The 15294-nt window shown below is 44.3% G+C and overlaps 1 protein-coding gene across 1 annotated transcript in view; it reads right to left on the minus strand.

Moving 5' to 3' along the window:
- Positions 1-6126: 6126 nt before the first annotated feature.
- Positions 6127-15294, minus strand: part of tgfbr2l (transforming growth factor beta receptor-like) — a 21676-nt gene continuing 12508 nt past the window's right edge. Inside the window, exons 3-9 of the mRNA XM_030080217.1 lie at positions 12810-13021; positions 11261-11994; positions 10993-11130; positions 9432-9573; positions 7889-8016; positions 6301-6564; positions 6127-6195 (exon numbers count right to left, since the gene is read on the minus strand). Coding sequence (XP_029936077.1) covers positions 6127-6195; positions 6301-6564; positions 7889-8016; positions 9432-9573; positions 10993-11130; positions 11261-11994; positions 12810-13021 — 1687 coding nt within the window. The remainder of the gene's footprint in view (positions 6196-6300; positions 6565-7888; positions 8017-9431; positions 9574-10992; positions 11131-11260; positions 11995-12809; positions 13022-15294) is intronic.

Below are 15294 nucleotides of genomic sequence, written 5' to 3' on the forward strand. Positions count from 1 at the left end.
TTTATATCCTTTATTTGATTAAATGGCTCATTAAGTATACATGTTACATACACGTTTCATTACAAAAGATTCTGTAAATATATTTCAGTATAAAAATGCAATAAACAACAAATACCAAAATGTTGGGACAATAAAGAAAGAACAAAACAAAACAAAACAAAAAATCATATCTATATCTATCTATCCATCTATCTATCTATCTATCTATCTATCTATCTATATATATATATATATATATATATATATATATATATTCAGGGTCTGCTAAGTAATTGGAGTAAATTTGAAATGTCTGAGTAATAGTTTGTGATTTCTGAGATTTAATTTTTCAGAACTAGTCAAATATGTTTTAAAATCAGAATCTTAGACTGAAAGCCAGACAGCATGTTGCTAATGTGAGAACGTGGATGATAAAATACCTCGTTGATTAATAAATTTATTTTACATAGATGGAATTGTTGGAAATCACATGCAAAAAGTTTGGCCCTAAATGACAAATAAACATGGACACTTTAATGTAAAGATTAAAAAAAAAAAAAAATCTGTCAAACATCAGCTGATTGCAGATTGTCATTTCAGACTTGACACCAATTTGGGTTTGCTTGGGTTCAGTTGCTCTTTAAAAATCGAATTTAACAAACTTAATTTAGATGCATGTTAATTAGCTTATAATGGATCGTCTGGCTAAATGCAAACATATAACAAAGAGGTATTTAGCATGTGTTTTCTTGCCAATGACTGATACATTTTTTATTATTTTATTTTATTTCATTTTATTTTATTTTATTTTTATTTTATTTTTATTTTTATTTTTATTATTATTATTATTTTTTTTTTTTGCGAGGATGACAACGTCAAAAACTCAGGAAGGCCTGGAGAAAATCTCCAACTTTCTTATTTCACTGTCTCACTTTGAAAATGACAAAACGCCTCATGGTTAAAATCCATCTTACAGACCTAAACCTGGCTTAAAAAAAATTGAGTGGTGCATCTTCCACTAGATAAACAATCTTTGTTCTAGCTGTGTCGTCTCTTCCTCTGTCGTTGCTTTGCATTTAAACGGCCAAATGTCGTTTTATCGCCGTCTAGCGGCCACCGTGGGAACTCATTTATCATTTAATAAATACACTTAAAATACAAAAAAAAAACAAAAAAAAAAAACACTTAACTAATTTAGAAAAATCTCACGTCCGATCCTTTCAAATTAATGCATAATACAGAAGACAAAAATAATCTGTTTCCATAAACGTACAACTTCTGACCACAGACTCATTATCAACTAAACCAGTTCCAAAAACAAGACTGTTCTGCCTGCATTCATCAAAATCTTGATTTTTGCTGGATTTACACTACAGTTAATTATAATTGTATTAAAAAGGGACCGGTTTTCTTTGTTAACAGCACAGCAGGCCTGTCACCAAAGTACATGCTCTATATAATTCCTGACATATTCTTTTACAAATCAGAGAAGTCTATAATTTTGAAACGTGGCTTAAAGTATTATTTCTGTTAGCAGTGGTAGATGTTGTTGTATAGCATGCAGAGCAAACATTTGATATATTCTCAAGTACACCAATTAATGTGCAATCCACATTTAGCCTAGAGAACCATGGCAATAACAGACGGCTATGAAACACTTTAAAGGATTGTTTTTTCCTTTTCTCATCATTTCCTGAATGAATAAGTGAAGAGAGCGGCTGTGGTTCCCACGCTCGCCAGCAGACAGCTGAGCATCAGACTTCACAGGGAGACGAGTCAAATCTAATTTGCTGCTGATTGGTCAGTTTGACTGGAATGAAGAGACTAATCCCAACCCTGTGATGAACCACTGTCTGGTTCTCAGCCCCAGAGAATGCTCCTTTCCAGCCGCCCCTCTTCCTCTCTGTCTTTTTCTTTCTTTGTCTTTGAGTCGGGTCAGAAAGTACAAATTCCAGTTGGCAGTGAAGTTGTGACTGATCTGATTAACCCTCCTGTTATGTTCACATTTTTGAACATCCTTTATGTTTGGAGTCAATTTGACCCCTGCAGTTTAAACTTTCACAAAATTATTATAACTAAAATTGTTACCAAAGTTTATGTGTCAAGTACTTGATGTTTCTTTGTTGATTACCTAAATAGCCTTTTAAATAAGACATAACTCCCCAACACCCCCACTTATACATCCAGTATTCCTATTACGCGAAAATGGAAAAATATTCAAATCACCATAAAATCTCACTGATTGATCTGAAATTGGAAAGAAATATTCATTTTTGGTGTTTTAATGGCTTTATATTATTTCTAAGTACAGATTTTTGTTATTTATAACTGATGCGTTACAAAGTGTGTACAGGACATTGAAAACATATCATCATGTCAATTTCATGTTTACCCGGTAGAACCCATTACATTAGGAACACTCATTAAATATGAAGCAAAAAAAATGATGTTAATCATTTATTTAGAGACGTTAAACATTGGCTGGGGTCAAATTGACCCCAAACATAATAGGAGGGTTAAAGGTAACTGAGTTTAAACTCCACTGAGATCAGATCATCCTGCACATTTCAGTGAAATCCTGATTCAGAATGACCGCTCCCTGAAAAATGAAAATCACTGCTGAGATGAGTAAATTATGATGCCATCACTGATGCACAATACTGACAAAAGTATCAGGCCTCACCTGTTAATCAGTGACTTCAGGTGTTTCATTCAGTCTCATCATCACAGATGTGTAACCTCCAGCAGCAGCCATGCAGTCTGCCTTTACTAACATCAGTGACAGAACGTCTGGTTCTAAAGAGCTCACTGAGTTCCAGCGTGCTGCTGGAATAGTGATGGAACAGGAAGCCACCGCTGCAACAAGTAAAGTCAGCTGCTCAAGTTTCTTCCCTCCTAGATATTCCACCATCAGCTGGAAGTGGGATTATTGCAAAGTGGAAGCGTTTAGGAACCACAGCGACTCGGCCACCAGGGGGCGGCACCACGTAAAGACAGAGCGGGATCGCCGAGCGCCGAGGCTCATAGTGCGTAAAAGTGTCCGACGCTCTGCCGCCTCAGTACCTGCAGAGCTCCAAACCTCCTCTGGCATCAACATCAGCACAGAAACTGAGCGCCGGGAGCTTCATGGCCGAGCGGCCGCACGCCAGCCTCACATCACCGAGCACGACGGCGAGCGGCGGACGGAGCGGCGTAAAGCATGCCGTCGCCGGACTCTGGAGCGGCGCAAACGTGTTCTGTGGAGCGACCAATCAGGCTCCTCTATGTGGCGGTCTGATGGACGAGTCTGGGTTTGGGGAACGCCAGGAGAACGTTCCCTGCCTGAGCGCATTGTGCCGACTGTGCAGTTTGCTGGAGGAGGGGTCACGCTGTGGGCTGGTGTTTCTGGGCTCGGCCTCGGCCCCTCAGCTCCACTGAAGGGAAATCTGAACGCTTCAGCTCACCGAGACATTTTGGACAATACTCAGGTGGAACAGGACTTCTGTCCATGTAGTGTATTTTAACTGGCAGACGAGTACAAAGGTTTTTCAGAATGAAAATCAGAAATACTTTATTAATCCCTGAGGGAAAACTGGGTGATATAACACACAAACACACACACACACACACCTCCACCATGCTAGATTACCAGTATGATTTGTAAGTTCTCACGTTAAGCTGGTGAGCGAAGAGGAACGTATGTAAGCTAACGTTGCGATCCTTTGAGTCATTATCAAAACATAACAGCATTAAACCTTAAAAATATATATATCATGGGTTTAATAATCCTCAGTTGGTTGTGATTTAGTTGGTTTGTGATTAAAGGAAAGCATGCATGAAAAAAAGAGGCAGTAACTGGGATTCACCTCCCGACACGATGCAGATTTAATGACTGGATTCAGCAGATTCAGATTCAGATTCAGAGATTCAGTGTGATCTGACGATGCCGTGCAGTTCAATGAGTTTGATTATTTATTAACCAAATAGCATTATGGCCTTTCACAAACGGGCCTTGTGATGCGTCATGTTCTGTTTTTTTTGTTGTTGTTTTTCAGGCTGACAGTGCAGGACTCTGTCACAGTTTGATTTGTCCAGTTGTCCATCTGTCTTGTAAAACCCGTGGTGTTTCCAAACTTTGGATTTGCAGTTGGCTGGTGTGTGTGTGTGTGTGTGTGTTTGTTCCTCGACACAGATGAGTGTGTTGTGACACCACTAACCCATAATGCTCAGCAGCAGCCGGCATCCGCTCCGTCACGGAAGTGACTCGGGAAAAATGAAATAACTGAATAGATTGGATTTTATCGATGCAAAGATGGAAAAATTGATGCATCTTGAAAGTTCAGAAAGTTCAGAGCTCTGATCCCCCCCCCCCCCCCCCCCCCCCCCCCCCCCCGCTGCAGACAGAGAAGCCGAGTCAACACGAGGAGTCAAACTTTATTATGAAAAGAAAATAATAGTTTGGAGAATTTTTCCATCATAATAATAATAATGGTTTAGTGCATCTGCATCCTCACACAGTTTCACGAGACAGCCAGTGGTGTTCATATTTGGTAAATTACAAGTTATAGTGATACTCACAGCTGTTTTTATTGGTAACACTGAGGTGTGTGTGGGTGTAAGTGTGGCTGTGTTTGCACATTACCAAAATTTCCTACATTCGGTGCAGATTTTCTAACTAAAACAAAGAAAATCACATTGATTTTTGACTGTAAAGAGTCAGAACGAATCAGATTTGTACCACAGAGGATCAAAAATGAGATTTTCTCTCTCTGTGTTTTACGTGAACACACATTTCCCCTCCACAGGCCGGCTTCCTTTGATACAAGTGGGGCTAAAGCAGATAATCACAGTAACTACTGGAGAATAATATCACAACAAACAGGAGACCAGCTCCCTCTAACAGAAACATTTTCATACAACAAACCTGCATATTGCCGTAAATCCCCCCAGCAGAACCAGTCTGGGGGATGTGCTGTACATTATTGTCCAACAGGTGGCGCCGCTGAAGTCCTCCTCACTGTGTTTTAATGGAGGAGACCCCAGGTGAGGACACTCAGTTCAGTGCAGAGGTGTGGGACAAAACTAAAGCTCTGTCTCTGGTTGTTTCTGGTGGTCGGGACGTCCCGCAGAGGAAACACTCAGATTAGAAATAATCTCAGGTGTTCCTGTGCTGCGTTCACACTGCCGGCTCAAAACAGACTTTATGTTTTAATCTGATTTACTGTTGATGCTGTCTGAGAAGAAGAAAAACAAAACTGTGGGCTTTTTTACGCTGGGGTGATTTTCTTTTTAAGACATAAACACACTCAATGTCCACTTTATCTTCTCCACCTGTATAATCTAATCTAATCCAATCCACCTGTTGTGCCATACAGTTTGCTCTCCTGCTGCCTATAATGCTCAGCTTGTCTTGTTGTCACGGTAACAGAGGTATACATTCACTTCTATGTTTGGCCTTGAGCTCATAGTTAGTGCTGCTGTTGGCCTGGACTGCATTTTACTGACAGCTGTTTCCACTATTCTGTCCCTCCTCATTCTATATAAATACGGAGGACAAAAAATGAGAAACACCTCTCAGTATAATGCAGTCCAGTAGCAGACCTCTGCAAACTACAACCTCAGTAATAAACACAGAATTAAAGTGACACATTCTGCACAATGTCAACACAAACTGAACGCGCGCACGCGCGTGTGTGTGTGTGTGTGTGTGGACTTTGCTTTCTACTGACTATTGCAAACTGTAATGACTTTGAATAAATATAACAAAATATTCTTTTAAATGATATAAAAATGTAATGAAAGTTTGCTGACAAATGAAATGATATCTTCAGACTGATATGGAAATATTAAATTAAAAAAATATAACACCTACATAATATAATGATTACTGCTTCATTTATTATTAAATTATCATGATTTCTCAGTGTCAGGCAGTGACACACCATCACTGAATTAACCAGCAACTACATTAACGCAATTATTAGAATATCAGTCTGAAGATATTATTATATTATCTGGTAATTTATAGGGTTAGCGGTTTTTGTTGTATTTCCTACTCATTTAGAGGAATGTTTTGTTATTAAATGATCACTTCTCAAACAGCTGGTGGAAGAATAAAACGCTGAAGCAGGCAGTGTGAACGCAGCCGGCGGTGAAGATGTGGGCGCCTCACACCGCAGAGCCGCGGTACACCAGGGGATCATGGGAATCCCCGGTATCTCCTCTCTCTACGTCTGGCTGAGGGAGCGAGGAGGAGGAGGAGGAGGATGAGGAGGAGGAGGAGTGGAGCGAAGGTGCAGGAGGAGTCGCCAGAGGAGCAGAGGGAGGCGTGACACTGAACACCTCTCCGTTGTTTGTCGTCTCCAAGTCTTTTTCCTGCTCCTCCTCTCCCTCACCATCCGCTGCTCGTCCGTCCTCCTCCTCTTCCTCCTGTTCTCCCCGCCTCTCCTCCGGTCTTCCTTCCTCCTCCTCCTCCTCCTCCTCCTCCTTCTCCTCCTCCTCCTGCTGCAGGGCGTTGAAACGCTCCACCACACAGTGAGCGGTCAGCCGGGCCTCGGGGTCGTGATCCCAGCACTCAGTGATGGTGGCACAAAAAACATTCATCCCCTGGAGGAGAGAGAGAGAGGTAGAGAGAGAGAGGGAGAGAGAGAGAGAGAGAGAGAGAGAGAGAGAGAGAGAGAGAGAGAGAGAGAGAGAGAGAGAGAGATGTTAGAAGAGGTCTTAGAGAGTTGGCCTCACATAACAGAGGTCATCAGGTATTTATTTAACCTTTATTTAACCAGGTGAGGTCCCAGGCAAAGCTGCTGACAGGACAGACAGACAGACAGGCAGGCAGACAGACAGAGACAGGCAGACAGACAGACAGACAGGCAGGCAGACAGACAGAGACAGCCAGGCAGACAGGCAGACAGACAGACAGACAGGTAGAAACAGACAGGCAGACAGACAGACAGACAGGCAGACAGGTAGAAACAGACAGGCAGGCAGACAGACAGGCAGGCAGACAGACAGACAGACAGACAGACAGGTAGAAACAGACAGGCAGGCAGACAGACAGACAGGCAGACAGGTAGAAACAGACAGGCAGGCAGACAGACAGGCAGGCAGACAGACAGACAGACAGGCAGACAGACAGGCAGGCAGGCAGGCAGACAGACAGGCAGGCAGACAGACAGACAGGCAGACAGACAGACAGGCAGACAGACAGACAGACAGACAGACAGGTAGAAACAGACAGGCAGGCAGACAGACAGACAGGCAGACAGGTAGAAACAGACAGGCAGGCAGACAGACAGGCAGGCAGACAGACAGACAGACAGACAGGCAGGCAGACAGACAGGCAGACAGACAGACAGACAGACAGACAGGCAGGCAGACAGACAGACAGACAGACAGGCAGGCAGACAGACAGACACTATCACAGAGAGGGTAAACCCGCTTGAAAATGAGTTTTTCATTGTCCACTTCTGTCCTCATCGTCCAGCAGGATGTGAGAGTCTCTGAGAGTCACTAATTAACTGCAGCTGCACGGACTCGAGTGTCTCGGTTATGAGGCTCCTCCTGGTTTTGATCATATTGATCATATTGATCATATTGATCATCACACACAGAAACCTGGTTATTCATATCCGCGTCCACGTGATAAATCCTGGTCTCCTGGTTACAACAGAAACCTTTAATCTGTTGATGTTGATGTTTAATCTCAGCTGCTGAGATCGAACCCTGATCCGGGTTTCTGAGGATCTGACCTTCACATGAACAGAAACTTCAAAACCCTGATCAGAACCGGGACGCTCGAGTCCGGGTGGACAAAAACTCCACATCCCGTCCTGTCAACCTGCCTGTTGACGTCAGCTGAGCACCGAACCAGCTGTATGACGTGTGTGTGTGTGTGTGTGTGTGTGTGTGTGTGTGTGTGTGTGTGTGAGACCTGGTGCTGCGTCCACGTAGTGGGGATGTCCGGCCTGCCTCTGTCCCTCAGCACCAGGTCCCTCATGCTGTCCACACAGGGCTGCTCACACACCCGGGAGCCAAACGCCGGCTCGTAGCTCTTCACCTCTGCAACACACACACACACACACACACACACACATGCACACACACACATACATACACAGTGTGTGAGAGTCGTTTTCTGAAGGAAAATGAAACTCCCAGTTAACTTTTTATGTTCTCAGTCACTGTGTTCACTGTTTTTAGTGCTGCTATATTATTTTTGAGCTGTATCAAATATTTTAATGATTATATATTGATTATTTCCTGATAGAGTTTGGCTACTTTGCCGTTGTTTAATTATTGTTACTGAAAAGTTTATTGTTGTTGATTCATGTTTTTTTTTGCATCATGATGTAATGTTTTGTGTTATGATGTCATGTTTACTTGTGTGGATCCCAGGGAGAGTAGTTGCTACCTTGATAGTGACTAATGGGGTTGCAAAATCAATAAATAGATGCTGATCAGGTGTGGAAATGGAGATTAGTGAAAGCTAAAAGACACACGGCTGTGTGTTTAGCAGCTCCATGAAGAAGTGAAAACATGTGAAAACCAACATGCGTGCAAAAAAAAAGCACGAGCTTTTAGACACGTTGGTTTCCATACATGAACTATTTTCTGTGCTGTATTCTGAGATCATGCAACTCATACAATTCTTACATTGAACGTGAAAAAGCTCAAACATGAAAAGTTGAATGTCTTTTCATGTTTTTATCTGTCAAACATCTGATGGGCAAAAAAAAAAAAAAAAAATCATATGTACAGAGAGAATTCACAGCTGAAAAATGTGATGAAATTTGACATGAAATGAAATATGAAAATCAACGTGCATCCAGAGGACTGTGCTTTGAATTCACATTTGCTTTCACATGTCACTTCGTTTGTTAGAAAAACTCTGATGATTTTTCATAACACACACATACACACATGCACATTTGTGTTAATGTGTGTGGTGAGGATCACTCAACTTATTTATTCCTTAATGTCTAACAGGAACCGGGTGTTCACAGCCTTTTAAAATTCTTCCTTTTCCTCGTGAACATCTCAATAATATTTGTAGCCTGCATGTGTTCTCAAGTAACAATCAGGCGTGTCCTCACAACATGTTTATTTTAACCCCATAAGCGCCACACACACTGGGGGGGAGGGGGTGGAGGGGTGACAAAATACAAGCACATTAGTTCCACAACACAATCACAACTCAAGGTTTTAAAGAAAAATACAATGAAAGGAGTTTTTAAATATATACATCTATGCCAACGATTTGGTGGCCCACTTGCAGTACCTTCACAGACCAGTAGGGGGCCATGGGCCATAGGTTGAAAATCACTGCATTATACAAACAAAATGTCCTCACTTTGGAGGATTTTCTTCTTCTCTCTTCTATCCTTGTGAAGATATTTGGACTCCATACATATGGAAATACAACACACACACACACACACACACACACACACACACACACACACACACACTCCTACCTCCTATGGCATGACAGCGAGAGGCCATCTCCCACAGGACCAGAGCCATGGAGTAAACGTCCATCTGTTTGAAGGCCTCCAGGTCCTCCAGGTTCACCCTGGACTCCAGCACCTCAGGTGCCATGTAGCGAGCCGTTCCCACCTGAAGATCATCACACAGGGAGTCACATCACATCACACAGGGAGTCATATCACACCGGGAGTCACATCACATCATACAGGGAGTCACATCACCCACATCACACAGGGAGTCACATCACACAGGGAGTCACATCACATCACACAGGGAGTCACATCACACAGAGAGTCACATCACACAGAGTCAAATCACATCACACAGGGAGTCACATCACATCACACAGGGAGTCACATCACACCGGGAGTCACATCACAAAGGGAGTAACATCAAATCACACAGGGAGTCACATCACACAACACAGGGAGTCACATCACACAGAGAGTCACATCACACAGAGAGTCACATCACACAGAGTCACATCACATCACACAGGGAGTCACATTACAGTCACATCACATCACACAGGGAGTCACATCACACAGGAATTCACTTCACACAGGGAGTCCCATCACACTGGGAGGCACATCACATCACACCACACACAGAGTCACATCACATCACACAGGGAGTCACATCACACAAAGAGTCAGATCACACAGGGAGTAACATCACATCACACATAGAGTCAGATCACACAGGGAGTCACATTACATCACACAGGGAGTCACTTCACATAAGGAGTCACATCACATCACACAGGGATTCACATCCCATCACATCACACAGTGAGTCACATCACACAGGGAGTCACATCACCCACATCACACAGGGAGTCATATCACACCGGGAGTCACATCACAAAGGGAGTAACATCAAATCAAACAGGGAGTCACATCACACAGAGAGTCACATCACACAGAGAGTCACATCACACAGAGTCAAATCACATCACACAGGGAGTCACATCACATCACACAGGGAGTCACATTACAGTCACATCACATCACACAGGGAGTCACATCACATCACACAGGGAGTCACATCACACAGGAATTCACTTCACACAGGGAGTCCCATCACACTGGGAGGCACATCACATCACACCACACACAGAGTCACATCACATCACACAGGGAGTCACATCACACAAAGAGTCAGATCACACAGGGAGTAACATCACATCACACAAAGAGTCAGATCACACAAGGAGTCACATCACATCACACAGGGAGTCACTTCACATAAGGAGTCACATCACATCACACAGGGATTCACATCCCATCACTTCACACAGGGAGTAATATCATCACATCACATCACACAGTGAGTCACATCACACAGGGAGTCACATCACATCACACCCACGTCCCCCAGGCCACGCCCATTTCCACTTTTACAGTTTCTCCAAAGGGGGTCATGTGGGGTGTCCTTTGACTCGGCATGTAGCTGCTGACAAGTTGGTCAACACACGGCAATGCCCTCTTCTGCTTGTGCTCTTTGAATGAGTTTACTTGTTGCAGCTTCATGTTTTTTGCAGTTTACCTGTCCACTGTTGGCGTAGTCGTCGACGGTGAGTGAGAGGTCCAGCCTTAACGCCAGCCCAAAGTCACACAGCGCGCACTCCCTCCTGCTCTTCACCACGATGTTGCTGCTCTTCAGGTCCCGATGGGCGACCGGCACCTGCAGCAACGCAGGCAGCAAGCAGCAGAGACACCAGATCACATCAGAGAGAAACAAGGAATTCACAGTGAGACATGACACCCAGCCCTACAGCAGCAGGTGATGGCAAAAGGACATTTATTTTATTTACCTTGGGCACCCTGTTTACTGTTGTGTCGCTATGGAGATGAGCCAGCCCCCTTGCGATGCTGCCTGCCATGGCAACAAGCTCCTCCCAGCTCAGTATGTTGGCAGAGAGGAAGTCCTGCAGATTCCCGAGGCTGTAATAGGCCAAAACCAGCCAGTACTTCCTGAGGGCGTGGCCGGGCGGGCCCCTCTCCTCCGCAGCCAGGAATCGAACCACGTTGTCGTGCTCCAGCTTGGGGTCGGAGAAGATGGAGCGCTCGTTTCTCCATGAGGCGTACTCCACAGCCGGAAACACTTTGACCGCCACCGTTTCATAGCTGCTAACTCCGCCCTTCTCCCCGTGCAGCAGGCGGCCCCTCCACACCTCTGCAAAGCGCCCCTTCCCCACCAAGGCCTCCAGTTTGATTGGCAGCGGTTCTGCCATTTGGCCCTGTCCCTCCAGTATGTCACTGATGATGTCATGAGCAGGAGATGGCAGCTTGGTGTTGGACTCCTCCCTCTCGAGCTCAGGCATCATCACGCCTCCTCCTCCCTCCCGCCGGGCCAGGTCCAAGGCGTGGTAGCGGTCCGTGGTGCGTTTGGTGGGCCAGTCGGGGCGTGACGGCGGGCCGGGCTTGCCGGGGTGGCGTGTGCGATAGAGGTAGAAGGTGGCGGTGGCGACGAGAGCCACCAGGATGGGGGGCACCAAGCTGACCACCACCACCGGGATCACATCTTTACTCTGAAGCTTGGAGAAACCTACAGGAACAGGACAGACTGTCAGGACATTTCTAATCCATTTGTCCTTCCATCAATCCATCTCTCCATTCATTCTATCTGTACTCATCCATCCATCATTACTTGATTCACCCTAAACCCTACTCACCCAATCACTCATCCATTCATTGGTCCAAGGCGTCCCACCCCATTCTATCCACTGATGAATTCATCTTCCCTCAATTCATCCATTCACTCATCTTTGGACTCATTAGTCATATTTAGATCCATAAACTTGTCCTTGTCCTGCCACTGGTTCATCCATTCATCAACCATCAATTCATCCAATTCATCCATCTATTTATTGGGCATCCCATCTATCATCTAACCATCATCAATTCATCCATCCATCCACTGACCCAAATTTATTTATGCATATATTTACCTCTCTGTTCATCAGCCATACATCACGGACCGACTTGTCACCCATCCATCCATAAATTTACCAATTTATCCATCCATCCAAACATTCATCAGTATTTATCCTTCCATCAATTCATTGATTTATTTATCATCCATGAGTTCGTATGTCCATTCATCTGCCCACTCATCCATTCATTAACCTACCAATTAATTTTTCTATGCATTCATCCATCTATTATCCCTCTATTTGACCAGCTATGCACACATCCATCCATTCATCCATTCATCCATCAGCTTATTAACCTACCCATTTATTTGCCCATATATGCATCCATTCTTCCATTCATCATTCCTGTATTCATCCACCTACAGACCCATTTATTCATCCACAGATCCTTAAACGCAACAATCTGTTTTCTCCTCAGTCTGCTCACCGTTGGGTCCCTTGTCGAAGATGAGTTTGTCGTTACATTCGTGTTCACCCTGACAGCTGCAGACCTGCATGGCGCCTTCCTCTGCAGGCTGAGGAACCATGTGACACTCTCTGGAGGTGGAGTTCAGCAGCAGGCTGGGGTCGACGCCCTCCAGTGGCAGAGCGGGGTGGTGACACATCGTCTGGACCGTCATGGTCTCATTGATCTTCCTCCTGGACGATGCGGAGACACGTACATGAAAGAAGGGGCTGGTTTACACAGGGGCGCCGTATATGGGGGAAAAGGACAATTCCAAGGGCCCTTGCCTGACAGGGGCCCCAAAAAATAGGTAAAAACTAATATAAAAATATTAAACCATCAACTAGTAAATACATATATATATATATATATATATATATATATTCATTTATGGGGCCCAAAACTCCTGGCGGCGCCCCTGGGTTTGCATACACAGGTGCAAACAAGTACATATATGCAAACATATTTTTAGTGCATACTTTCACACACACACACACACACACACACACACACACACTCTTTGCTGTCCATCACCACCACCATCATCATCATCATCATCAAAAGACAATGTGGTTGGAGATGGCTGGCTGTCACCACTATCAGTAATGTTAAAGAAATTCAACAGGGGTTTTATAAACTGTGTATTTATAGTGAAGAGAGATTAACCCACCGGCATCAGCCTGGCTATGTGTGTGTTGGAGAGAGGGGAAAGCGTGTGTGTATGTGTGTGTGTGTGTGTGTGTGTGTGTGTCAGGGGGGATTCCCCAAAACGAAACAAAGGGGATGGGCCAGAAACATCAGCAGCCATCACAGTCACAGTGGATTGATGATCAACAGCATGTTACTACATATTGCCTTTGTGGGTTTTTTCTTTGTGTGTGTGTGTGTGTGTGTGTGTGTGTGTGTGTTTGTAATAACCTACAGCGCTGTGAAAGAGGCATATTTTAAGACTGTAATAAAAAAGTTTTCTGCACACAGCATTGGTTTCCCTCCCCATCATTTTTGTGGTTAGTTTTGATTTCCACTTTTATGTGTGCCGCTTTCAGTATAGCGCGCGCGCACACACACACACACACACACACACACACACAGACAGACAAGCCCCCGTGGATCAAATCTGAGTGTTTCTTGAGGCTGTGGATCCCTGTCAACTTTGACCTGAATAAACGAGCCTCTTCCTCTCCCCCCTTTCTCCCAGTGTCAGTATCAGCTCACTCTTATCACTGGCTCCGAGCCACGGCAGGGAGGGGCGGGATGCCTGATGCTAACAGGAAATGAGAGGGGTACTGAAGGGGGGGGACCCCGATGTGGTGCTTGTTGCCGCAACAAAACCACACATCAGCAAAAAAGCTTTCCAGAGTGTTTTCCCCCGAGTTATTTCTCACCGGTTTCATAACGCAGAGGCTCGGCGAACTGCCTCGACAAGGACACGACTGTGTAAAACTTCTAATGTCGAGTGAGAAAAATGAGAAACACCCCAAATTGCAGTCACGTGTTTTTCCCTGCGACAGTAGCGACTTGAGGGAAATCACTTCAGGATGTTTCATAATGCTGATCCACAACAGACTGAAGTGAGCTTAGGTGTACTGCCCTGTGCTGGCTTAGGAGACTGAGCTGTAAAAAACACACAGTGGATAGACCCAAATACTCATGTCATAACATATCTGGACACTAAAGGATTCTGGGTAACACTTTGCTTTTGTCTCAGCGCCGACACAGTGGGATTATCTCATCCCACTGGAAGAGATTAAGATTTTAACGCTGAATAAGTCGCTGAGCTGCACTCATTTGCAAACTCTTTTTTACACTACACAATATTTTCTTTACTTGATTCAAATTCAATCTAATAGAAGGTAATCTAATAGCAGGCAACCCTCCCACACACACACATGCGCACACACACACACACACACACACACACACACACACACAAACTAGGGCTGTCTCTCGTAATCAAATTCATCGCCAATGATGTATCAACTTTTTTGTTATTTCGATTAATCAGTGAAAGGTCCCTATTTTAACACTTAGAGGCATATTTGTACTTTTAATGCAAATATAGTGAACACCTTTGTTATGGTTTTAACAGCAAAAACTGTGCTTACTTTTACTCTGCTATTCTGATGGCCTCTCTCACAAAGTCACTTTTCAGTGCCAAGCAAAAGTAACCGACCATTAGTAATTAACATTCATGAGAAACTGCTGTGATTGGCGGGACAAGACCCAACCCAAGACCCAACCCACAAACTGGCCTGGGAGCAGATTTTGGGAAGACGTGGGCAGGGTTATGCAAATTTGTAACCTCAAATGTAACACTGGCACTGAAAAAAATGCTGGCTCCTGGTTCTATAGGCTTGTCCTGAATCTCCTCATTAATCCTGGCTGTGTTTTGGGTGTAACATGCAGTAAACCAATCAGAGCGCCGTCTCCCGTCACCTTTAAAAGCCAGGTGTGTCACACATTGTTG

Source organism: Myripristis murdjan, chromosome 21, assembly GCF_902150065.1.
Source record: "Myripristis murdjan chromosome 21, fMyrMur1.1, whole genome shotgun sequence".
In the NCBI taxonomy this organism is placed as follows: domain Eukaryota; kingdom Metazoa; phylum Chordata; class Actinopteri; order Holocentriformes; family Holocentridae; genus Myripristis; species Myripristis murdjan.